Source organism: Podarcis bocagei (assembly GCF_964188305.1).
Source record: "Podarcis bocagei genome assembly, chromosome: 7".
Taxonomy (NCBI): Eukaryota; Metazoa; Chordata; class Lepidosauria; order Squamata; family Lacertidae; genus Podarcis; species Podarcis bocagei.
The window spans coordinates 11,053,939-11,079,427 of record NC_138132.1 but is presented as its reverse complement, the minus strand read 5'-3'; the positions used below and the strand labels follow the sequence as shown (position 1 = coordinate 11,079,427).

The 25,489-nt window shown below is 49.1% G+C and overlaps 2 protein-coding genes across 8 annotated transcripts in view; both read right to left on the bottom strand.

Moving 5' to 3' along the window:
* Window positions 1–25,489, bottom strand: part of LOC308590453 (cell adhesion molecule CEACAM21-like) — a 43,137-nt gene that overhangs the window by 896 nt on the left and 16,752 nt on the right. Inside the window, exons 1-6 of one of the 2 annotated variants that reach the window (XM_081200516.1) lie at window positions 5,530–5,672; window positions 3,859–4,221; window positions 2,320–2,592; window positions 1,268–1,369; window positions 960–1,054; window positions 49–90 (exon numbers count right to left, since the gene is read on the bottom strand). The exons of the other annotated variant lie outside the window; for it this stretch is intronic. Coding sequence (XP_081056642.1) covers window positions 49–90; window positions 960–1,054; window positions 1,268–1,369; window positions 2,320–2,592; window positions 3,859–4,221; window positions 5,530–5,575 — 921 coding nt within the window. The 5' untranslated portion in view covers window positions 5,576–5,672. Of the gene's footprint in view, window positions 1–48; window positions 91–959; window positions 1,055–1,267; window positions 1,370–2,319; window positions 2,593–3,858; window positions 4,222–5,529; window positions 5,673–25,489 lie in introns of those variants that run through there. 2 annotated transcript variants of the gene reach the window in all.
* LOC308590528 (cell adhesion molecule CEACAM6-like) lies at window positions 12,185–24,204 on the bottom strand. 6 transcript variants are annotated; one of them, XM_081200655.1, is made up of 7 exons: window positions 23,993–24,204; window positions 23,906–23,953; window positions 22,652–23,023; window positions 18,869–19,009; window positions 14,237–14,340; window positions 13,868–13,909; window positions 12,185–12,754 (listed from the first exon to the last, which is right to left on the bottom strand). In XM_081200655.1, the coding sequence occupies exons 2-7, from the start codon at window positions 23,940–23,942 to the stop codon at window positions 12,707–12,709; spliced, it is 744 nt and encodes a 247-aa protein (XP_081056781.1). In that variant the 5' UTR covers window positions 23,943–23,953; window positions 23,993–24,204; the 3' UTR covers window positions 12,185–12,706. The 6 variants fall into 6 exon arrangements, with proteins under 6 accessions (XP_081056781.1, XP_081056780.1, XP_081056782.1 ...); XM_081200654.1 differs by having other exon boundaries at window positions 23,906–24,204; XM_081200656.1 differs by having other exon boundaries at window positions 18,869–18,976; window positions 23,906–24,204.

The window sequence follows — 25,489 nt, the reverse complement described above, 5'->3', positions numbered from 1 at the left end:
AGTTGAAATTTTCCAAACATTTCAAAGGGCAAGGGACTTTCTACTCACCTCATATGTGTTGTTGACCTTGGAGGAACTTTCAGGCTTAACCTGGATAGAACACAAAAATATGCTGAAGCTTATACTAGCACAGACAACTGCCGAATCTTTGAGTTCTTGCGAACGGATTGTGGCCAACATTCCCCAGGAAAAGTGTAAATCAATACCACATAGGGGAAAATATGGGCTGGCATCTTGATGCCAAAGGAAGGCTGTGAACTCAATGAAAAATCTGCCTGTATGAGTAATATCTGTGGGAATGTTCAGGGTGGCAGGAGAGGATATATTGTTTACTAATATCCTAATACTAATACATAATATACATATTATGTAGCAGAGTTACACCCCCCCCTTTTCACATGCACAGCAGATAGCTGGTTGCAGGCTCATGTAAGCCTCTCACTATTATACAATTCAATCTGTCTCAGATTGAATTGCATGTTCCTGATACGTTTCCTTGAATCCCTCTTAAAAGAATAAAGATGCCACAATCTTATTCAAAGTCGATAAAAGATGTTTACTCACATCAGTTCACAGTTGGATTCCTGAAGGCAGACTTAGTTACAAATATGTTCATGTGGATCTACCCCATATGGGGGAAATAATCCCAGTGCTTCTGCTAGCTGAGACCTAGCAGAGCAGTCCAAGCTAAAAGCTGATCAAAAAGAGAGAGGTGTGCTGCGGGACTCATCCTTTTATTTCCTGGACAGGTTAGGTCATACCCACCGTCTATCACATGCAAAAGGAAGAATGCTCCAGCCAGGAGGAACAGGAAGTTTTGACTGGCTGGACCAAACATTCCCTCGCATGTCTTCTCTAGCATTACAAGGAATGTTGTACTTGACTGCCTCTCATGGATCACATTCCACAATATCCATCTCATGACAAACACCCATCTAGAAGCCCCCTGATTCACTCACTTGAGGTTTTGTTTCTCCAGATGGTGGATCATTCTCATATACCTGAGGGGTGGGTACAACCGGAGAAGACGTTCTGCCATTCCGATGACGGGCACCTGAAAGAGGGAGAAGAAGTCTGGAGTCAGTCTTACACATGTTTAGCTACCTAGCTGTGCAATATTGCTACTCTGCAACAGCTGCTGGCCCTGGCCCTGCCCCCCACCCCCCAAACCCTTGCTTACTGGGCTTCTGCTGCCCATGGCAGCTACTTCAGCCCTGGCCCTGACAAGGGTCTCCTGAAGTCTGGGATCTGCTCTGGTTTTACTCACGGAGAAAGAGGTAAGTCAGGGTTCCCATCAACACCAGTATTGCAGCCAGAGACCCGATAACAGTCCCAGCGAGGGCTTCAGCAGAACTGAAAGCAGAAGAATCTGAAGAGCAAGGCATATATTTAAGAGACTGAGCGATGTAGTAATTAAGGACTGCCTGTAATCTAGCCTCTATAGACCCGCTGGTAGAAGCAAGGGGCTGGAAATATGGTGGGGGGGGGGCATTATCCTGTATACACCTCCGCCCAGTGAGCGTTTCTGGACCAGCAAAAAACAGCAGCAAAACTGTCCACCATACAGTTAGGAGCAGAGCTTACTCTGTTGGGTAAACTGGGTTTTACTGGGGTGCAGCTCTGAGCCTCTTCAGATGGTGAGTCTGTCAGCATAATTTAAGCGCCGCCATGTCAGGGACTGGCTGCATGAGGAAGAGGGTAGAATCTGCCCAACCAACAGCTGCTCAAGGAAGGCGCAGAGGAAGAGGATTTTGAGACTGGGGACGGGAGGTGGGATTCTGGCCACACCTTAGAGGAGCTAGGAAGTGCTAGAAACAGGGTGCTTGAGGGATAGTGAACAGACAGGACAGGGTGAGGAGGAGCCAATAATAATAATTAATAATAATAATTAATTAATTAATAATAATAATAATAATAATAATAATAATAATAATAATAATAATACCCTGCCCATCTGGCTGAGTTTCCCCAACTACTCTGGGCAGCTCCCAATAGAATATTATTATTATTATTATTATTATTATTATTATTATTATTATTATTAAATGCAATAAACATTAAAAACTTCCCTAAACGGGATGCCTTCAGGTGTCTTCTAAAAGTCAGATACAGTGGTACCTCTGGTTAAGAACTTAATTCGTTCTGGAGGTCTGTTCTTAACCTGAAACTGTTCATAACCTAAGGTACCACTTTAGCTAATGGGGCCTCCCGCTGCTGCAGCACGATTTCTGTTCTCATCCTGAAGAAAGGTTCTTAACCCTAGCATGGAGAGCAGAGTCAGGAGGAAAGGTATTCCTTGTTTATTAGTGGATTACTCACATGCCATAGTTATCTTACTGGGGTTGCTTATAGCATTACTGACAGGGTTCACTGCCTGACACATATAGATCCCTTCATCCTCTTTGGTGATGCCAGTTAGCCTGAGGGTTCGGTTCCGGTCAGAAAGCCCAGTCTTAGATGGGACAGGATTACCATCCTTGAACCAAAGGATGGAGACATCAAGGCGGTTAGAGGTGTTGCAGTGTAAGGTGACAGTTGTGTTCTCTGCCACTAGGGATTCTGTCGGCTGCAGAACTGGGTGGGAGAGGATTTCTGCAGATGAAACAGAAAGACAGTCATCATTTGTGGGTCCTCATGGTCACTGAACCTGCTTAAGGCAGCCTTTCTCAACATCCACAGATGTTGTTGAACTACAACTCCCATCACCCCTAGCTAGCAAGGCCAGAGCTCAGGGATGATGGGAGTTGTAGTCCAACAACATCTGGAGACCCACAGGTTGAGAGCTGCTGGGTTAAGGTCTCTTCAATTGTAGCTACTAGAGAAGGCCACTTTGAGGCTGCTACTCAGTACAGTGGTACCTCAGGTTACATACCCTTCAGGTTACATATGCTTCAGGTTACAGACTCCGCTAACCCAGAAATATTATCTCGGGTTAAGAACTTTGCTTCAGGATGAGAACAGGAATCGTACAACGGTGGCACAGTGGCAGCGGGGGCCCCATTTGCTAAAGTGGTGCTTCAAGTTAAGAACAGTTTCAGGTTAAGAACGGACCTCCAGAACGAATTAGGTTCTTAAGCCGAGGTACCACTGTATAGCTGCCTTCCAGGGCTGTACTTCCGCATGAGTTACATGAACACAGCCCTGAAAAAGTGCTTTTTCAGGGCGAGTTTGCAATGCGAAATCATGCAAGATCACAGCATTCAAAAAGGCAGCCGTTCTCTGGTGGGGGAAAAACCAGCATGTCCCAGTTTTACCGGGACAGTTGAGGGGTATGCAGCACATTGCCATTGATGAATATCTTAAAGGGATCAAGTAGCACCCTGTTATTTTCGACACATAATTTTGACCCACTATAAGCTAATGTAGGAATGGAGCAGTTGTAAAGGTTAGGGAGCTTTTGGTTTTCTTCCTGGCGTGTTGGGAGAGATTTATGTGCATTTTGCTTGGGGTTAGGGCACATTCGGGAAACATAAAGTTTGTTCTGCTAAGCTGCTCCAGGAAAGGAGCCGTGTCCCATTAGCAGAGCCTTAAAAATAAATAAACAAACAAATCTAAGCCTTCGCGATTCACTTATAATTACTGAACTCAGCCAGATGGATGGGATATAAATAATAAAATAATAATATTATTATTATGATTGGGCTTCTCCACAGAAGGTGTTGTTCTGGAGGCAAGTTTACTTGGTCCTCGGCAGATGCAAAACTCAGCAGATCATAGAATTGTAGAGTTGGAAGGGGTTCAAGGGACATCTAGTCTAACCCCCTGCAATGCAGGAATGTAACAACTCTGGACAGATAAAAGAGAGGGGACATCTGAAGGCATCTCTAAAAGGTGAGAAAGGAGGGGGGGGGGAAATACCTGAGATGGTTATACTGGTAGCTCCCATTTCATTACGCAGAAATCCTCCCATTCTTAATGTATAAGTTCCAGAGTCGCTCAGCCTTAAATCTGTGATGCGAAGGGAGCAGTCTGTGGCCCCGGACTCCCTCCCACTGAAGGCAGGTCCATTTTTCTGTTCAGCAAATGGACTTAGTGAATAAACAAAGATCTTATTTTTCTCTTCAGCTGCCCCTCGGTACCAGTGGCAGCTAAACAGATCAACACGTCCTGGGGTTAAGATGACACTCTGTCCTTCCCGCAGGGTTTCTGGTTCAACTGTGATGTGTGTTTTCGTCTTGCCCTGGCCTGGAATCAGCAGGAAGGAAGAACGTGGGATGGAGGCTGCAGGATGGAGAAGAAAAAGAATTAAAAGGGGGGAAATGGTTCTAGGCCAAGACGATGGAGTTGCCAAAGAGTTTCAGACCAGTTTGTGCAAGTTAGCTTAAATTCTCCTTCACTGTAACATACCCCATCCTTCTGTACAGAGTTTTAGTGTTGGAGTGGTGATGATATCATCTTTGCATCATATTCATCCATCCTCTTGTTCCTGGGAGCCAATGAGTTGGGTCACCATGATGAGTCAATACTTTCTCTGACTCAGAATAGCAAGATCAGAAAAGGCTCCTGATGCACACTAAACCAGGCTGACTGCTGCCCATAATCTGGGGATGGTAGAGAAATTGGCCAGTGGTAGTGCAGTGGTTAAAGTGTCAGCCTAGGGCCTGGGAGACCAGGGTTCGATTCCCCACTCAGCCGTTGTGAGAGTTGCTACCTCTCAGCCTAACCTCTACCTCACAGGGTTGTTGTGGGGCTTGAATGAGCAACAGGGGAACTACAGAAGCCACCTTGAGCTCCATGCATCCCTCTGCGTCCCCCCAGAAAAAAAGCACTGAAACAAACTCTCAGCTCACCCACAACAAGTAGAGTTTCTGGAAACTGTGGACATCATCCTAGTCTCTCACTCTAGACTTGCTTCCTATGGTTTCTCTCCTGCGTGGATTTTTTAAAAATGTGAAGTAGGACTAGCCTTGTGACTGAAGCTCGTTCCACATTCTAAGCATTCAGATGGTTTCAAACCTGTGACATTTCTTTCCTATGAGGTGGGATGATGTGCCTTGCTAATGGAGCTCTTTCCACAATCCAAGCACTGATATGGTTGCTTTGATGCTTCATTGGGATCTGAGCTCTCTGTCTCTGTAAGAACCCCAGCCTGCCTCCCTAGTACTTCCCCTCTACCTTTCCTCACAGCTCCTTCGCTGGAAGGTGTGGGGACACCTTCAAAGTCCTTCTCCCTCTCTACTGTTTGTAACTCCAGCTCTCTTCATTCAGATTCCCTGCCAGCAACACCTGTGGAAATGTTAGGGCAGCAGCAAGGCGACCCTCCATTTTAAAATATGCACCTAATTGCATGTTTTAAAATGCATTTTCTCTCAAAACAACAGCTTCCTCTAGCTGGAATTCTGGAGAGCTCCATCTCGACAATGTTTGGAGAAGTATGAAATCTGAGGGAGAGTTAAGCTCCCAGCCCCACATTAGTCTGAGAAATGCAAATAAAGTCAGCCAGCATCAGAGTTGGAAGGAGCAAATCCTTTGGACATCCCCTACTCCCCCCAAGTAAGTCCTTCCCCTTGTAGGGTGCTGGTCTCTCACCTGCTAAGAGCAGCATCTGCCAGGACGCCACCCATGGCCTGCCCATCTTGCGGTCACCCTTTTTGGGGGCTTGGTTTAGGCTGCCTGTCTCCTCACAGCTGGTGTTCTGGGGTCCTTCTCTGCTCCCTGCCCAGCATGCAGTGCCACTGCTGCCTCCGGCTGAGTCACTGACCACACAGAGGGGAACTGGGCAGCTGAGATTTCGAGACTGGGTTTTCCCCAAGAACTGCAAGGCACCCATACTAGAACTCTATGCTTCTTCCTCATATGCCAAGCCACTCCGGGAACAATTTGCTCAGATGCTTAACTCGTCAGCACCCGCCTCTCAGAGCTGGTAGCAAAGATGTGATCTGAGCTGAAGAACTGGGTCCAGGCAGACTGTCATACAGAGTTGGGAAGTTGAGGATTAATCATGGAAAAGGTCTAAAGCAGTGGTCTTCAAACCAATCAGGACCACAAACACACCTTAGTCTCCCAACCAGGAACTTGGCACCCAATTTCACATTTCCTTTACACTTAATCGTGTTAGTGTCTAGACACACATCACACGCGAAGGCAGTGGTTCATGCCATCCTGGTGTGGCAAGAGAGGATGGCAATCATGGCAGGAAGATTGTTGTTGTTGTTGTTTAGTCGTTTAGTCGTGTCCGACTCTTCGTGACCCCCTGGACCAGAGCACCCCAGGCACTCCTGTCTTCCACTGCCTCCCACAGTTTGGGCAAACTCATGCTGCTAGCTTCAAGAACACTGTCCAACCATCTCGTCCTCTGTCGTCCCCTTCTCCTTGTGCCCTCCATCTTTCCCAATATCAGGGTCTTTTCCAGGGAGTCTTCTCTTCTCATGAGGTGGCCAAAGTATTGGAGTCTCAGCTTCAGGATCTGTCCTTCCAGTGAGCACTCAGGGCTGATTTCCTTCAGAATGGATAGGTTTGATCTTCTTGCAGTCCATGGGACTCCAAGAGTCTCCTCCAGCACCATAATTCAAAAGCATCAATTCTTCGGCCTTCTTTATGGTCCAGCTCTCACTTCCATACATCACTTCTGGGAAAACCAAAGCTTTAACTATACGGACCACCAAAGAAACATTTAAACATTTCAGTGTAGTATAGTGGCCGCCAAGCAGTTACATTTCAGTGTAGTTATATGGCCACTGAGACCATATAACACCGGTCCTGAAAAACCTACATTGGCCCCCAGTACGTTTCCAAGAACAATTCAAAGTGGTGCTGGCCTTTAAAGCCCTAAATGGTCTTGGCCCAGTATACCTGAAGGAGCATCTCCACCCCCATCGTTTTGCCCGGACACTTTGGTCCAGCTCCGAGGGCCTTCTGGTGGTTCCCTCACTGCGAGAAGTGAGGTTACAGGGAACCAGACAGAGGGCCTTCTCGGTAGTGGCTCCCGCCCTGTGGAACACCCTCCCACCAGATGTCAAAGAAATAAACAACTATCTGACTTTTAGAAGACATTGGAATTCAGCCCTATTTAGGGAAGTTTTAAATGATTGATGTTTTGATCGTATTTTAATATTTTGTTGGGAGCCGCCCAGAGTGGCTGGGGAAACCCAGTCATATTATAAGCCCTATGTTATAAATCAAGCACTGATAGGTGTTGTTTCTTTTTGTTTTCCAGTGCATTTCTTATTAAAAAAAATTTAAAAATTCATTGCAGCATGAGCAAATTTTTATTTTGAAAGTGTGGCTCAGAGAACTGCTGTGCTAAGGTATTGCCATACTACTCCCCCCCCCCCCCGATACAAGTGAACCAAGATTTCATGCATAGGTGTTTAATCTTCTGAACCCATTAAGTAGTTGTACCCTCTCTTTGATTTCTGGAAGTTTTCTTTTTTATATATATAAATATTTATTAAGGTTTTACAAATTATAACAAACATAACAATACACACACACACAAACAAAGATAACATAAAAAAGAACAAGTATAATTTCAATACCTTATTTTCTTAAAACTTATTTCACCGACCTCCTCATACCTCCCCTTTCTGCGTTCCCATTTCAAAAAAATTAATTCAGCAAATCCTCACCCTTGATTTTATCTAATTATCACCCTTACTTTCCTTTCACTTAATCTTTACAGCTGTACTCCATTTAATTTTAAAAGCCACATTATTCTAAAATTTGTAAATTTTACAATATTTCTTAAGGTAGTTCTTAAATTTCTTCCAATCTTCTTCCGCCGTCTCTTTTCCCCGGTCTCGGATTCTGCCAGTCATTTCTGCTAGTCCCATATAGTCTATCACCTTCATCTGCCATTCTTCCAAGGTGGGTAGATCCTGTGTCTTCCAATACTTTGCGATGAGTATTCTTGCCGCTGTTGTAGCATACATAAAAAAAGTTCTGTCTTTCTTTTGCACCGACTGGCCGACAATGCCCAGGAGAAAGGCCCCTGGTTTCTTAGGGAAGGTATATTTAAATACCCTTTTCAATTCATTACAGATCATCTCCCAGAAAGCCTTAATCCTTGGGCACGTCCACCAAAGGTGAAAAAAAGTACCTTCAATTTCTTTACATTTCCAACATTTGTTATCAGACAAGTGGTAAATTTTTGCAAGCTTGACTGGGATTTCTGGAAGTTTTCTCAGCAGTGACACTTGTGGTTGATATGGAGCAGAGAGCAAATCATCCTCACCCATCACTGTCTCCCCAGTTCACCTCACCTGGAAAGCTGGATTCTTTCGCCAGCAGCAGGAGGATGACTGCGTTCCTCTGGCTCCTCTCCCTACCAAACACTCACCCACCCACCTGTGGCTCCCGACCGCCCTCTCAGCCTGCTGGACTGAGTCCAGTCCAATGAGGTAGGAGGCTGGCACCATTGCCCTGTAGGAAGCTATCTCCCTTGATGGGATGTCAGAGAGAAGTACTAGAGCAGGGGACAGCAAGGTTTACCTCACCTGGGCCAGTTCACTCCAGTGGAGTTCCCTCCATGGGCTGGACTGCGCACACGCTCGTCTGTGCAGACACAATTTCCGGTGTCTGCGCTGTTGGCATGCAGAGGGCCGGGAGGTCAGCTGACTAGCCCGGACTGGGCAGTCTCCTTCCAGCCATCCTGCTGTGAAGACCATCACCTCTGCTCTGACGTAAATCAGCAACCTGGGCTTACTCAGCCAGTGCACACTATCAGCTGATTGAACTGCACACACAGAATAGGCGTGAGGCTTATGGAAGCATGATACATCTTCAGATTTATTAATCATAAATCAGGACAAAGAAACATATCTCTCTCTCTCTCTCTCTCTCTCTCTCTCTCTCTCTCATCATCTCAGAGAGAACAGATAAAAACACAGCAAGCTGTGCTGGAATGTAAACAGACATGTGACACGCAACAATTCCACACGTCTGCTCCTTAAGGTGGAATGGAAATGTCAACATGCACATGTGCAGATGCAATTTTCGGCGCTACAGAAGTGAGTCCCTGCTCCTCACTGCGCTGGTTTAGTGCAGCGCATGGGGACTTGCCGAGCAAGCAGCTCGGTGCGGAGGCGGCTCGTGGGCCTTTTAAACGACCCCTGTGGGCTGCTTGTGGCCCATGGGCCTTAGCTTGCCTACCCCTGTGCTAGAGATATGGTTCTGCAGTTGATGGATAGCAAAGAGGAATGAGGAAGGAGGTCATTTTAGTCCGGAACCTGCCGGGGGGAACCAGGCAGCAGATGAGTGACCCTCACAAGAGGAGAGACTTCTTCTCAAGAATAACAGACCCTCCTCCAAGTGTCCCTATTTTCCAGGAGTGTCCCAGATTTAGAGAAGACGTCCCGGTCTCTGATTTGATCCCTGAATGCCCCACTTTTCCTTAGGACATCCCTATTTTCATTGGGGAAATGTTGGAGTTATCCGACCCCCAAGCTGTCTGAAGGCAATCCTGTATAAGGAAGGTTTTTTTTAAGTGTTTAATGATTTATTATGTTTTTATATATGTTGGAAACTGCCCAGAGTGGCTGGGGCAACTGAATAAGATGTGTGGGGTATAAATAGTAAAATTATAATTATGGAATGGGACGTCGCTATTTTCATCGGAGAAATGTTGGAGAGTATGGAATGAGGTCTCTTTCTGGATCATGAGAACTGAATTGCAGCCATGCTTCTAAATTTTCACTTATCTAAACTCAGTGGCGTAGCGTGGGTTGTCAGCACCCGGGGCAAGGCAAGTAATTTGCGCCCCCTAACCCGTGGATTTTAGCACTCAAGTGCGAGCGCGCCCTCGGATTTTTCCGGTAACACTTGACTTTATAGAATCATAGAATCGTAGAGTCGGAAGGGACCCGATGGTCATCTAGTCCAACCCCCTGTGGTGATGATGATGATGATGATACATTTTATTTATACCCCGCCCTCCCCAGCCAGAGCCGGGCTCAGGGTGGCTAACACCGGTAAAATTACAATAGAAACATAATGGGGGGAGGGACCAATTTAAAATACAGGTTAAAATGCAATTTGAAAAGCAGCCTCATTTTAAAAGTAGCCCACAAATCAAAACTGTAAGGGGAGGGAAGACATAAGGGTCCCACTGAGTCCAAACCAAAGGCCAGGTGGAACAGCTCTGTCTTGCAGGCCCTGAGGAAAGATGCAGGACCACGCAGCTGTCCCGTGCGGGGATCGAACCTGCAACCTTGACATCCCTATTTCCATAGGGTTCGGGTTTCCGAGTGGCTAGGGAAACCAAGCTGGATGGGGAGGGGAAGCCACAAACATGAGTCTGACCAAACTGCGGGAAGCAGTGGAAGACAGGAGTGCCTGGCGTGCTCTGGTCCAGGGGGTCACGAAGAGTCAGACACGACTAAATGACTAAACAACAACAACAACAACAATGTATGAAGTTACATTGAAAGACCTACATTGGCTCCCTGTACGTTTCTGAGCACAATTCAAAGTGTTGGTGTTGACCTTTAAAGCCCTAAACGGCCTCGGCCCAGTAGACCTGAAGGAGCGTCTCCACCCCCATCATTCTGCCCGGACACTGAGGTCCAGCGCCGAGGGCCTTCTGGCGGTTCCCTCCCTGCAAGAAGTGAGGTTACAGGGAAGCAGGCAGAGGGCCTTCCTGGTAGTGGCACCTGCCCTGTGGAACGCCCTCCCACCAGATGTCAAAGAGAAGAACAACTACCAGACTTTTAGAAGACATCCGAAGGCAGCCCTGTTTAGGGAAGCTTTTAATGTTTGACGTATTAATTTTTTTTTTGGAAGCCACCCAGAGTGGCTGGGGAAGCCCAGCCAAATGGGCAGGGTATAAATAATTAATTTTTATTTTTATTTTTATTTGACACCCCCCAAGCCAAGGAGATAAGTAACTCTACAACTTCACAAGTCATCTGAAGGGAAGTTTTTTTTAAATGTTTCATGTTTTATTATATTTTTATCCAAGGTGACTGGGCAGCCCAGTCAGATGGGAAGGGTATAAATAATAAAATTATTACTATTATTATTATTATGGAATAGGGCGTCTCAATTTTCTTTGATGAAATGTTGCAAGGTATTCCGATTAATGCTTTTTATAGGATATTGGACACGGTGCGAGTTTATGGCTGCCAAGTATTGGCCTGAAAGGAAGCGCAGCCGGCGTCAGAGAACTGCTGGAGGATGGAGCTTGCAAGTGTTAGAATGCAAAACGCGGACAGGTTCAGGCACGCAAGAAGGTGGGGGAAAGGGGAGCCCGGATGGCTCAGTTTAAGAGCACGGCGCTGATAAGGCCAAGGTTGCAGGTTCGATCCCTTGTAGGGGGCAGCGGCGTATTACTGCATTGCAGCGGGTGGGACTAGATGACCCCCGGCTCCCTTCCAGCTCGACAGATTCTATGAAAGCGCATGGAGCGCGGAAGTTGCATTGCAAGTAGTACGGGGGGGGGGCGCAAGGGTTGCAGAGAGAGAGAGAGAGAGAGAGAGAGAGAGAGAGAGAGAGAGGGAGGGAAGGAGGGAGGGGGGAACTGGCCCTCCGCTGGACAACTGACCCGGCCGGGCTCTGTTTCCCAGGGAAGCAGCAAGAAGTTGCAATCCAAAGTTGCAGAAGCGCCCTGCTCCTTCTTCCGCGGAGGGAAACGCTCCTGCGGAGGCGAGAGGCAGCGAGGAGGCGACGAGGTGAGGCTTTTGTGAGGTAGGGAGAGGAAAAACGGGGGAGGGAACCCAAGGAGGATTTGCACGAGAGGGAATGAAGGGGAAACGCGCCTCCCACGCGGAGCACTTTTCCCCGGGAAATGCACGGGGTGGGGTCGTGGCTGATCCGTGCTGCGCGCTCGCGTCGTGTGGCCCAAAGTGCTGCAGGATCGCCAATGCAAGACCCCCTTTTAAAACCTCCCCCTCCCCCAGCTCTGGAAAAAAAGGGGGAAGGGAAGGGAAGGGAAGGAGGAAGGGTATGGCGTCAGGGTGCGGAGGCTGCCCGTGCCCGGCCAGGCGTCGGTGGCGGCGTCAGCGCTGCTGCAGCGGCTGCTCCTCCTGCAAGCAGTGAGTGGAGCGCAGCCGCAGCGGCGGGGGGGGGGGGGCGTGCGCGCGCCAAGGCGCAAGGCTGGCGGTGGCGGCGGGGAGCCCGTCGGAGGAAGGAACTTGTCCCTTCCCTCTGGACTCGCGCCCCCCGCAGATGTTGCGCCCGGTGCGGCTGGCACCCCTGGCACCCCCCACGCTACGCCACTGTCTAAACTTTGAAATGACCAAGCTATGAGTGCCAGAATGCATATATTAGGTGAAAGTGTGCATTGAAAAGAATTGATCCATGGAAATCTCAGGAAACCATGCCTCATATTAGGAGAAATTGCTTGCAATAATTAGAACATCCTTCAAAACGGCCTACAAAAATGTGTCCAGTAGGAGAAAGATGCTGGTGGGTTTTAATGAGGATTTGCCAACTTCCTTTCTTCCCCCTCAGCGCCAATCCTTTAGACATGTAAGGTGTGATTTCAAGGATTTCAGTCCGGCCTTTTCCAGGGAGAGGTTCCCTCGCGTCTCTGTCTCAGTATCTGCAAGTTGTTCCCATCATACAGCATGAAAGACCCTCGGGAACCAAGGCTGGCTCCTGTGTTCAGAGCAAGGACTAGGATTTCCAGAAGGATTAAGCCCTGAAGAGAAAATGTCCTGGTCCCGACAATCACTTGGCTGCAACTGAAAGGAAGAAATTGGAAAGGGAAAGAGGCTTGAGGGCCCGGGAGAGGCCTCAGCAGTGGAGAGAAGGTTGTGGGGTCCATCTGTTATCTCTTTATCTCTTCATATACAGACTGGGTTGTCGGCTGCAAGGCCTAAAGAGAAAATGGAGATGGCTCAGGTGGAAGCCACAAACACATTTTCATTTGCAAATTGCCCTCATTCTGCATGAGCTAGGGCTCACCCATTCTCACCTGGCTGGGCTTACCAGGTCCAGTAACAACAAACAACAAAGTTGCTATTTTTTCTTTTGCCTCACCAGTTTCCCTGCGAAAACTTGCTTCTAACAATCAAATTGGAGCAAACGGCGACACACAGAGCCAAAGGTGGATGTGTATAAGACAGGCATCTCCAAACTTGGCCCTCCAGATGTTTTGGGACTACAACTCCCATCATCCCTAGCTAACAGGACCAGTGGGCAGGGATGATGGGAGTTTTAGTACCAAAACATCTGGAAGGCCGAGTTTGGGGATGCCTGGTATAAGCCCTTTTACTGTGTCTCCTTTGCATGGAATCAGGGCCGTCTATGCAGCACCAGGGTACAAAGATCCATCCGGTGCCCCCCCAGGTTGCCCAGAGTTGTAGGGGGAACCCCAAAATTGTTGACCTTTTTTAGGGTGGGCCAGCGAGGCGCGCGCAGCAGAGCTGGCCTGGCCGGCCGCCTCAACAAGAACAGAGTAGCCTGAGGCAGCGGTGGCAGCAGAGCAAGGCTGGGGCCAGGCGTCTGAAGGGGTGGGCAAGCAGACCCCAGTGCAACAACAGTCGAGACTGAGGCGGCTGAGCGGAGCCAGGTGCCTCGTGTGAGCAGCGTGCGCTGGACGGGCCTCTCAACGGCCCACCAATCCCAGGCGAGCAGGAGCGCAGGGCTGGCCGGCTGCCTCAGTGCCCCGCTCACCTGCAGCAGAAGAGCTTTGTACTCTGATGGGCTCTGTTCTGCTCCGCTCAGCAGCGGCTGTTGACTCTTCCCAATCCCCGGACTTCAAATCTCGGCCCCGGACTCTCGGCCTGGCACCCCTGAGAGACTGCGCCCGGATGCCCCGCACCCCTAGTGCCTATGAGTAAGATGGCCCTGCATGGAATGCAAATAAACTGGAAGCCCATGTAGATCCGACTGCATTGATGAAGCGTGATAGCTGCCAAGGGGCTCCGGCCAACAACAGATATTTGGAACATATTTGACATTGAACGCGCAAGGGATTTCCACTCACCAAATATACATTGCCAGCCTCAGAGGAGCTTTCAGGCTCAATCTGCAACAAAGAGAAAAAGATGGCAAAGATCATTCATCGGTCACAAAATTGTAGAGTTGGAAGGGGCTGTTATAAGAATTTGAGGTCTCAAATATATAAATTAAATGCTCATAAATTTACAAGGCAAGCACATACATAAGTATGTAAACCACGTGTCTGAATTTCATTGCGCGCATCCCCCTCCCCACCGCTTGAAAGGGTAAATTCAGATGAAATTGGGGAGGGGGGGGATATGGGCTTGCATTTCTATGTCAGTGGGCACTCTGAAATAACTACATGCTTGAGGAGTATTTCTCTCATGACAAATACCCATCCCAAGTCACTTACCTCAGGCTTTCTCTGTCCTGGTGGAAGAACATTCTCATATATTTGAGGGGTGGGTGTGGCCGCAGAGGTTGTGGTAGAAGTTTTGTCCTTCCTATGACGGACACCTGGAGGGGGGGGGAGTCAGGGAATAAAGTCTTAACACGGAACACCTTACTCCAGTGCAGACTCTACAGACCGGCCTGCGACAGCAGTGTAACATCAAGCAATCTTCAGCAAAATTATTCCCTTTCTCAGTTTTCCATATTCTTATGAGTCTTGCATATTGTAAGCCACCCAATGATCTTTGAAGAAGGGTGATATAGAATAATAATAATAATAATAATAATAATAATAATAATAATAATAATAATGCAATGCTATTTGAAAGAAGTGGGTCAAACTAATGGAGAGGACAAAGAAGTTTCTTAGGATAATTTAGGAAGTTGGTCTATGGACCACGATTGGCCAGAATAGCAGGGCAATAAGGCCTCTATACCTGGCAAAACTGTCCAGCTATTCCACTAAGTTTTTTTTAAAAGTTGAATTTTCTGTGTTCTGAAAACAACAAACTCCCAGTGACTGAATAAGCAATGCATGAGGTGTGTTTGAATGAAATGCAGTGGACACTGAGGTCCAGCGCCGAGGGCCTTCTGGCGGTTCCCTCACTGTAAGAAGTGAGGTTACAGGGAACCAGGCAGAGGGCCTTCTCGGTAGTGGCGCCCGCCCTGTGGAACGCCCTCCCTTCGGATGTCAAGGACATAAACAACTATCTGACTTTTAGAAGACATCTGAAGGCAGCCTTTTTAATGTTTGATATTTTTGTCAGAGTTGCTTGAAGATCCTAGCTCACAGAGGATCACGCTAGCCAGCGATCATTAAGTAAAAGTCTTTATTGAATTACAGTTTCCATTCTCACGCTGCTGCGCGCAAACTCTACGTCTAGTAGCTAGATCGGCGAAGCTCCGTCTGAGTCTCCGCCCCGTGTGCACCAACTTAATATCCTAGCCTTGCTCCACCTTTTCCGCCTGACTGTCCTCCTCTGGGTCCCTCTACCCCCCGGGGCTTCTTCCTTCCGGGATTCTTCTGACGCTGACCCGGACCCTCCTGCCTCCTTGCGCCGGGCTTTAGGACCTGGTTCCCTTTCGGGGCTGCTTACTGCGCCGCCTTCCTCTGCATTTGAACTTGGCGCGCGCGCCCAACCTTCCACCTTCCTCTTAACCGTTTCTTCGCTCCCCGATGGAGGTGTGGCCACTCCTGACTCATGCCCTCCCTCCTGTGGTGAGCTGCCAGCGCTTCCCCCCTGGCTCCCTTCCTCTTCCCTGCTTCCTGGCGGTGACGCTGGTCCCGATTTCCAGCTGCTCCCCCCTGAGTCCCCTCTGGCTCTATCTTCCTGGGGTGCCCCCCTTGCCCTGGCCACTGGTGCTCCTTTCTGTGAATCCTCTGATTCACTAGAAAGACTAGGAGATCTCGGGTCGTCGTCATCACTCATCTTTTCTTCTGCCTCCTCCCCTTCGCTCTCTGTTTCCTCCCTTGCCCGTGCCTCTGCTCCTAAACCCCTGACATCCATCCCCCCCTCGAAGCCCCCCATTCCCCCCTCCCCTCCTTCCGGTGCTGGAGCTGGGGGCTGCTGTTGCAAAGGGACGAACGTCGGATATCGGTCGCTTCCCGTGGCGGGCCTCCATCTGAAGTCTCCCGGGTCTTCCTCCCTGCTCTCGTCGACGACGGTCACCTCCGCTTCCATCTCTGTGCCGCCGTGCTCGAAACCAGGGTCGTCCCCGAAAATGTCCATGTCCGTCTCTCCCTCACTTCCTCCTGGCGGCGTTGCTCGTCCTGAGCATTCCAGCCACTTTCTGCGGAACTGCTCCTCTGGCCTATCGTCCCACCAATACGAGGGTTCTGAGGCGGATCCCGAGGGTGACCCCTCCGGGGAACGGACGTCTCGTGTCGGTTCCTCGTCCGAGTCGAACCCCCGGAACGTGCTGGCCGAAAGCGTGGGCGTGAAAAGCCAGTCGTCGAAAAAGTCTGCTGGCATAGGTCTATGTGGGAAGAGGGCATGAAACTCGTCTTTGAGCAGAGGTTCGTCTAAGGCGTAGCCCGGCACCCAGCTGTTCGCACTGGCCGGGGTGCCCTCCTTGGCGAGAAAGTATTCTACCCCCTCTTCCCCCCATCTGGAGTCCAAAATCTCCGTGACTTCGTTGATGCGCTCCTTCTGTGCCACTCCCGCGTGCCCTGTTCTGTCTCAGCCCATGCACCTCCTTCCGTGCAAGATCCACGTCAATACTTGATAAAAAGCACCCATCCATCGCTTTAATAAAGGCATCCGCATTCTGGAGCGCCGGATCATTATCTCTCCATAAATTGCGTAGCCATGCTTTCGCATCCCCATGCAGATGGGACATGATGAACCCCACTCTCTCTTGTTCATCTCTAAAGTCTTTATGCAGCAGTTGCAGTGCGCACAGTACGTCGGCTCTAAAGTTGGGATACTGTTGCAGGTTCCCATCGAAGTGAGAGACCAGCCCGCCTGTCCGTCTCGCCAACCCAATTCCCTCCTGCCGGGGTGTCTGCTTTGTCAGCACGTCTAACCTGACCTGGAGATCCCTGCAGGCGGCAGCTGCCTCCTCCTCTCTCTTCCTGGATGCGAGAACCTCGGCGTTCAGTTGTGCCACTGCTTTTCTGAGGTCCTCTATCTGCTGCTCAGCCGTCATGTCGTCTGCCGTTCGTGAGCTCGCTAGTAGGCACCTGTTTCTCTCCCCTCCTCGAGGCTGTAGATGCCCACAATGGGGAGACGGAGCTTACTGTCAGAGTTGCTTGAAGATCCTAGCTCACAGAGGATCACGCTAGCCAGCGATCATTAAGTAAAAGTCTTTATTGAATTACAGTTTCCATTCTCACGCTGCTGCGCGCAAACTCTACGTCTAGTAGCTAGATCGGCGAAGCTCCGTCTGAGTCTCCGCCCCGTGTGCACCAACTTAATATCCTAGCCTTGCTCCACCTTTTCCGCCTGACTGTCCTCCTCTGGGTCCCTCTACCCCCCGGGGCTTCTTCCTTCCGGGATTCTTCTGACGCTGACCCGGACCCTCCTGCCTCCTTGCGCCGGGCTTTAGGACCTGGTTCCCTTTCGGGGCTGCTTACTGCGCCGCCTTCCTCTGCATTTGAACTTGGCGCGCGCGCCCAACCTTCCACCTTCCTCTTAACCGTTTCTTCGCTCCCCGATGGAGGTGTGGCCACTCCTGACTCATGCCCTCCCTCCTGTGGTGAGCTGCCAGCGCTTCCCCCCTGGCTCCCTTCCTCTTCCCTGCTTCCTGGCGGTGACGCTGGTCCCGATTTCCAGCTGCTCCCCCCTGAGTCCCCTCTGGCTCTATCTTCCTGGGGTGCCCCCCTTGCCCTGGCCACTGGTGCTCCTTTCTGTGAATCCTCTGATTCACTAGAAAGACTAGGAGATCTCGGGTCGTCGTCATCACTCATCTTTTCTTCTGCCTCCTCCCCTTCGCTCTCTGTTTCCTCCCTTGCCCGTGCCTCTGCTCCTAAACCCCTGACAATCGCGTTTTTAATATTCTGTTGAGAGCCGCCCAGAGTGGCTGGGGAAACCCAGCCAGATGGGCGGTGTATAAATAATAAATAAAAATAATAAAAACTATTAATAATTGATAATAAGAATAATTCCACAGAGTGGAAGCAACCTGGGTTCCGCATCTGCTTCCTGCCCCATAGCAGGAAAAGCACCAAAACAGCCTGGAAGGTTCCAGTGGTTTCTGCCTGTTGCCAGATCATGCACTGGCTGAGGACCCCAGGAGCTCAGAAGGGTCTCTACTTAGGCTGAACCCAGCTGTGCTGCCACTCCCCTCTAGTCTCTCAGGCAGCTGTTTCAGCAGTGTGTGGGTGCACTGTGGCTTTTGAATGGGAGCCAAGCTTGTCTGTGTGGCCCCAATGGTTGGTGTATGTGTGTGTGTGTGTGTGTGTGAGAGAGAGAGAGAGAGAGAGAGAGAGAGAGAGAGAGAGAGTGAAAGTGAGTGTGTTGTGTGTCTGTTGAGGCCATCAGCAGCTCAATGAAGAGCGACCCCTGAACTATGCATACCCTTCAACATTTGTCCAATGAAAATAGGGGCGTCCATTTCCATAATGGTAATTTTACTATTTATACCCCACCCATCTTCCTGGGTTGCCCCAGCCACTCTGGGCAGCTTCCAACATATATGAAAAAATAATAATAAAACATTAAACATAAAAACCCTTTCCTATACAGGATTGCCTTCAGATGGCTCGGGGGGGGGGGTCAGATAACTCTATACCCTCCAACATTTCTCTGATAAAATAGGGACAAACTAGTCCACATCCTCCAACATTTCTCCAGTTTATTTATTATTTATATACTGCCCATTAAACTTCAAAACAAAACAAAATACCATCCCTATACAGGACTGCCTTGAGGTGTCTTCTAAAAGTTGTATAGTTACTGATCTACTTGGCTCGGGGGTCGCATAACTCCACACCCTCCAATATTTCTCCGATGAAAATAGAGACGTCCTAAGGAAAAGCAGGGCATTCCGGGATCATATCAGAAACCGGGATGCCTTCTCTAAATCAGGGGCGTCCCTGGAAAATAGGGACACGGAGGGTCTGAACCATGGGGCCAGTGCTGGTGTTACTCACGGAGGAAGACGTAAGTCAGGGTTCCCATCAGCACCAATATCACAGCCAGAGATCCGATAATGGTCCCAGCGAGGGCTCCAGCAGAACCGGAAGTAGGAGAAGCTAAGGCTAAGATGGGGAACACAAGCAGAGCTCCCAATCCTATTTAAAATAATTACCGTAATTTCTAATAATCCAATAATCTGCTGCTAAATAATAATAATAATAATAATAATAATAATAATAATAATAATAATAATAATAATATTTATACCCTGGCCATCTTCAATAGCCACCAAAATCTGGCGCCTGAGGCAGATATTGTGCTTTCCCTAGCGCTAGACAAGGCAAACAACAAAATGCTTTCATGTGTTCCAGGAGAGAAATCAGGAAATCAACATCAGACAAGAGAAAGTCGAGAATCCCAGCAGCTCCTCCCTCCAGCCTTGCTGGCTCCAGTGGCGTAGCGTGGGGGGTGCCAGGGGTGCCAGCCGCACCGGGCGCAACATCTGCGGGGGGCGCGAGTCCAGAGGGAAGGGACAAGTTCCTTCCTCCGACGGGCTCCCCGCCGCCACCGCCAGCCTTGCGCCTTGGCGCACGCGCCCCCCCCGCCGCCGCTGCGGCTGCGCTCCACTCACTGCTTGCAGGAGGAGCAGCCGCTGCAGCAGCGCTGACGCCACCACCGACGCCTGGCCGGGCACGGGCAGCCTCCGCACCCTGACGCCATACCCTTCCTCCTTCCCTTCCCTTCCCTTCCCCCTTTTTTTCCAGAGCTGGGGGAGGGGGAGGTTTTAAAAGGGGGTCTTGCATTGGCGATCCTGCAGCACTTTGGGCCGCACGACGCAAGTGCGCAGCACGGATCAGCCACGACCCCACCCCGTGCATTTCCCGGGGAAAAGTGCTCCGCGTGGGAGGCGCGTTTCCCCTTCATTCCCTCTCGTGCAAATCCTCCTTGGGTTCCCTCCCCCGTCTTTCCTCTCCCTACCTCACAAAAGCCTCACCTCGTCGCCTCCTCGCTGCCTCTTGCCTCCGCAGGAGCGTTTCCCTCCGCGGAAGAAGGAGCAGGGCGCTTCTGCAACTTTGGATTGCAACTTCTTGCTGCTTCCCTGGGAAACAGAGCCCGGCCGGGTCAGTTGTCCAGCGGAGGGCCAGTTCCTCCCTCCCTCCCTCCCTCCCTCCCTCCCTCTCTCTCTCTCTCTCTCTCTGCAACCCTTGCGCCCCCCCCGTACTACTTGCAATGCAACTTCCGCGCTCCATGTGCTTTCATAGAATCTGTCGAGCTGGAAGGGAGCCGAGGGTCATCTAGTCCCACCCGCTGCAATGCAGTAATACGCCGCTGCCCCCTACAAGGGATCGAACCTGCAACCTTGGCCTTATCAGCGCCGTGCTCTTAAACTGAGCCATCCGGGCTCCCCTTTCCCCCACCTTCTTGCGTGCCTGAACCTGTCCGCGTTTTGCATTCTAACACTTGCAAGCTCCATCCTCCAGCAGTTCTCTGACGCCGGCTGCGCTTCCTTTCAGGCCAATACTTGGCAGCCATAAACTCGCACCGTGTCCAATATCCTATAAAAAGCATTAATCGGAATACCTTGCAACATTTCATCAAATAAAATTGAGACGCCCTATTCCATAATAATAATAATAGTAATAATTTTATTATTTATACCCTTCCCATCTGACTGGGCTGCCCCAGTCACCTTGGATAAAAATATAATAAAACATGAAACATTTAAAAAAACTTCCCTTCAGATGACTTGTGAAGTTGTAGAGTTACTTATCTCCTTGGCTTGGGGGGTGTCAAATAAAAATAAAAATAAATTATTTATACCCTGCCCATCTGGCTGGGCTTCCCCAGCCACTCTGGGCGGCTTCCAAAAAATATATTAATACGTCAAACATTAAAAGCTTCCCTAAACAGGGCTGCCTTCGGATGTCTTCTAAAAGTCTGGTAGTTGTTCTTCTCTTTGACATCTGGTGGGAGGGCGTTCCACAGGGCAGGTGCCACTACCAGGAAGGGCCTCTGCCTGCTTCCCTGTAACCTCACTTCTTGCAGGGAGGGAACCGTCAGAAGGCCCTCGGCGCTGGACCTCAGTGTCCGGGCAGAATGATGGGGGTGGAGACGCTCCTTCAGGTCTACTGGGCCGAGGCCGTTTAGGGCTTTAAAGGTCAACACCAACACTTTGAATTGTGCTCAGAAACGTACAGGGAGCCAATGTAGGTCTTTCAATGTAACTTCATACATTATTATTGTTGTTGTTGTTTAGTCATTTAGTCGTGTCTGACTCTTCGTGACCCCCTGGACCAGAGCACGCCAGGCACTCCTGTCTTCCACTGCTTCCCGCAGTTTGGTCAGACTCATGTTTGTGGCTTCCCCTCCCCATCCAGCTTGGTTTCCCTAGCCACTCGGAAACCCGAACCCTATGGAAATAGGGATGTCAAGGTTGCAGGTTCGATCCCCGCACGGGACAGCTGCGTGGTCCTGCATCTTTCCTCAGGGCCTGCAAGACAGAGCTGTTCCACCTGGCCTTTGGTTTGGACTCAGTGGGACCCTTATGCCTTCCCTCCCCTTACAGTTTTGATTTGTGGGCTACTTTTAAAATGAGGCTGCTTTTCAAATTGCATTTTAACCTGTATTTTAAATTGGTCCCTCCCCCCATTATGTTTCTATTGTAATTTTACCGGTGTTAGCCGCCCTGAGCCCGGCTCTGGCTGGGGAGGGCGGGGTATAAATAAAATGTATCATCATCATCATCATCATCACCACAGGGGTTGGACTAGATGACCATCGGGTCCCTTCCGACTCTACGATTCTATGATTCTATAAAGTCAAGTGTTACCGGAAAAATCCGAGGGCGCGCTCGCACTTGAGTGCTAAAATCCACGGGTTAGGGGGCGCAAATTACTTGCCTTGCCCCGGGTGCTGACAACCCACGCTACGCCACTGGCTGGCTCTTCTGTTCAGCTATAACATGGGTAGGCAAACTAAGGCCCGGGGGCCGAATCCGGCCCAAACATGTTCTAAATCCGGCCAGCGGACAGTACGGGAATCAGTGTGTTTTTACATGAGTAGAATGTGTGCTTTTAGTTAAAATGCATCTCTGGGTTATTTGTAGGGCATAGGAATTTGTTCATCCCCCTCCAAAACAAATAGTCTTGCCCTCCACAAGGTCTGAGGGACAGTGGACCAGCCCCCTGCTGAAAAAAATTGCTGACCCCTGTGCTATAACATTTCCTGCAACACTGAGTTAACAGGAAGGTAGACCTGCTTAGGGAAGCTTTTAATGTTTGATGTATTACAGTATTTTAATATTTTTTTGGAAGCTGCCTAGAGTGGCTGGGGAAGCCCAGCCAGATTGGCGGGGTATAAATAAATAAATAAATAAATAAATAAATTATTATTATTATTATTATTATTAACCTGAAAACTAAGATTATGGTAAAGGAGAGAAAAAGGAAGGGAAAGAGACCTCCCCTTTGAGCAAAACACCCATTCTATGAAGTTGAAAAGAGAGCTTTCGGACTAGCTACCACATTGTGCTGGGAAACTAAAAGCTGAAAAGAACCATCCCACAGCTGGAACCTAAAGGAAAACTTATTTTCCAAACCTTCATTATTTGCTTGTGGTTACTGAACTCAGCAGTTGTGCCTGGACTTCTCTAGAGCGGTAGATGTACTGGGGGCAAGTTCATTGGAGGATATAATAATCATAAATCTAGTCAAGAACTGAACTGAGGACACAACTTTGGAGGGATAAAAGGTTACTTCTAAAGGCATTAAAGATGGGAAAGGAAGCGAGATTCATACCTAAGACAGTTAGGTTTGCATTCCCCGTTTTGAGTATCACAGGTAAACCCACTGTCAATGTATACATTCCCGAGTCATTTAGCCTTAAAAGTGTGATGCGAAGGGAGCAAAATGGGTCTACAGTCTCCCTCCCTGTGAAGGCAGGTCCATTTAGCCGATCCTCAAATGGAGCTCTGGCATAGGTAAATATTCGATTTTTGTTTTCAAGTGTCCCTCGAAACCACGTGCAGCCGCGGTATTGCTTCAGATCAACAATTCCTGGTGTTAAGGTGACACTTTGTCCTTCTCTCAGCACATTTGGGTCAACTGTGATGTGTATTTCGGTCTTGCCCTGGGCTTGAGTCAGCAGGAAACAAGAACTCAGGATGGAGGCTGTGTTGTGGAGAAGAAAACAAAAACACCTGTACTAGGCGCGCGCGCGCGCACACACACACACACACACACACACACACACATATATATGCAGCTGCCAATAGTCATGAAATTTGATTCAGTTCACATGAAAATCAGTCTCTCAGATTTGCATGTCCCAAAACAGTACAATAATGAAAATAAAGACATCCTTCAAAATTCTCACTTTATTGAATTTTATGATGTAGTTCCCCTACCAAGCTGAATATTGTGGAGAAAATTCGCATAAATATGAAATATGTTCTTAGCAGAACATAATATAGAAAAGTGCATTACATTAGAAGAAATTGCTTCCGAAAAGTGCGCACAATTAGTCAAAACTGCACACAAAAGCATGTTTATTAGGAGAAATGCCCACTAATTTGCGGAACAATTTCAACGAGCGTTTAAAAATAAAATCACAAATTGCTTCAAAGTGTGGAGAACCGAGTTTGAGATTGGAAAAACGAGATACGGAGAAAATCAAAACTGACCCCTACATGGAAGTACGTAAGTTCCATTAAACTAAACAGGACTTTCTTCTGAGGCAACATGCGTGGGAATACACCGTACGTCTGTTTGTATGTTGCTTTTGTGTGTGTTCAACTGCATGCTTGCAAACTTCCTTCTTTCTGCATTGGTCTACAATTTTAAAAGAAACCACTTGTTGTTGTTGTTGCTGAGGATCCATGGGCAGGGATGTTGTCAAATTGGTCTGCTCCCACCCCTTCTTCCCTCCTCTCTTATACAAATGGACACAGCCACAGGGAATGCAGCCACAAAAAAAGAGGAAAACCTGTTGCGGTTCCCTTTCAGCACCTTGCCAGATGCCTAGGCTTTCTCTGACACCCCTGTTTGCCTCACCTGCTAGGCTCCGATGACGCTCCTGCCTCCTCCCCATTGTGGGACTTCACACGCTGGATGCTGCCGCCAGCAGGACCACCAGGATGCCTGGGTTCCTCCGGCCGCTCCTGCTTCCACTCAGCCGCCAGTGACCCCCAGGTCGCTCGCTGTGCTTGGCTGGACCCTTCACCCCAACAAGACAGGAGGCTGGGTGGGACAACTCTGCTTTCTTTGGGGCAGACGGCTCCCTTTCTGCCCAGAGAGGAGTGCAGAAGCTGTGGTTCTGCAAAGACGAATGGGGAAGGAAGGAAGGAAGGCTGTTGGGGAGAAACCACACAGCAAATGAGGCCGCTTCAGGAGAGGAGAGGCTTTCTCATATTAGAGGAAGGGAAAGTGTCAATCAGATCCGGTGTGGGGTAACGTTTTCGGGCAGAGGGGTGCATTGCCTCACCGACAAGCTTCTGGGACACAGACGTCAATGGGGGCGGGGGTATGGATGCAGTGAGAGGTTAAATTCCAGCAACACAAGGCCAGGGTAGCTTTCTTTCACAGCTGGATTGTACTAAACGGCTCAGAGGTTTCCTTACAGTCTCAAGGACCACCACAAACCCCTTATATCCCTGCCCAAGCATGGCAATATCCAAGGGAGTCTCTGTCTGTGGTCCACCAAAGCTCGGGTGCATAGCTTGCAACTGTAGGGCCATAAGACACCCCCCCCATGGCCTTTCTGAGAAAGGAGAGGTCCGTCAGGAGAACAACGATGGCATTGATGGAACAGGCTCAAATGTTTATTATTCAAGGTTGTAAAGAGATAAGCAGACTCAGAAATGCACATTTCCGTGGTGTGGAGAGGCTGGTGGGGCCATTGCAGGAAGGGGGGGGGGGCAAGCCTATGTAAGGACATAGGAAGTTGCTATAACTTTCGATTTCCCAGAAATCAGGTGGTTTTACAAGAAATCCGGTGGTATTGTATTCTGCAAATGTATAAAAAGTGGGCGCCCCCTGACTGGGGTGTGCAGATTGCGAGCTTATCGCACTGTGCCTTTGTCCTGCATATGCATTTCAAATAAATCCTGTTGAATCCTGCAAGGTTGGTTGCCACTTCGTGTGAATCTGTGCTCCGGGGACCCAATAGCAGATATGGAAAATGTCCAACACAACTACTGGAAGCCATACCTTTGGTGACCTAGGCCCGAGCCTGTGGAACTCCCTCCCACATGAGAGCAGACAGACATTCTTTTTACAGGTGACCAGGCAGAGGACCATCTTGGTGGTGGCGCCTGCCCTGTGGAACCCCCTCCCACCAGATGTCAAAGAAATAAACAACTATCTGACTTTTAGAAGACATCTGAAGGCAGCCCTGTTCAGTGAAGTTTTTAATGTTTGATGTTTTATCATGTTTTTAATATTCTGTTGGGAGCCACCCAGAGTGGCTGGGGAAAGCCAGCCAGATGGGTGGGGTATAAATATTATTATTTATTATTATTACTCAACTGCAGGTGTATGACAAAGACTTTCTCATTCCAGCAGTAGCATTCAGGGGTGTAGTGTGTGTGCATATAGTGTGAAAATAACATGGAAACGTGGATTTTTTTAGGGGAGGGG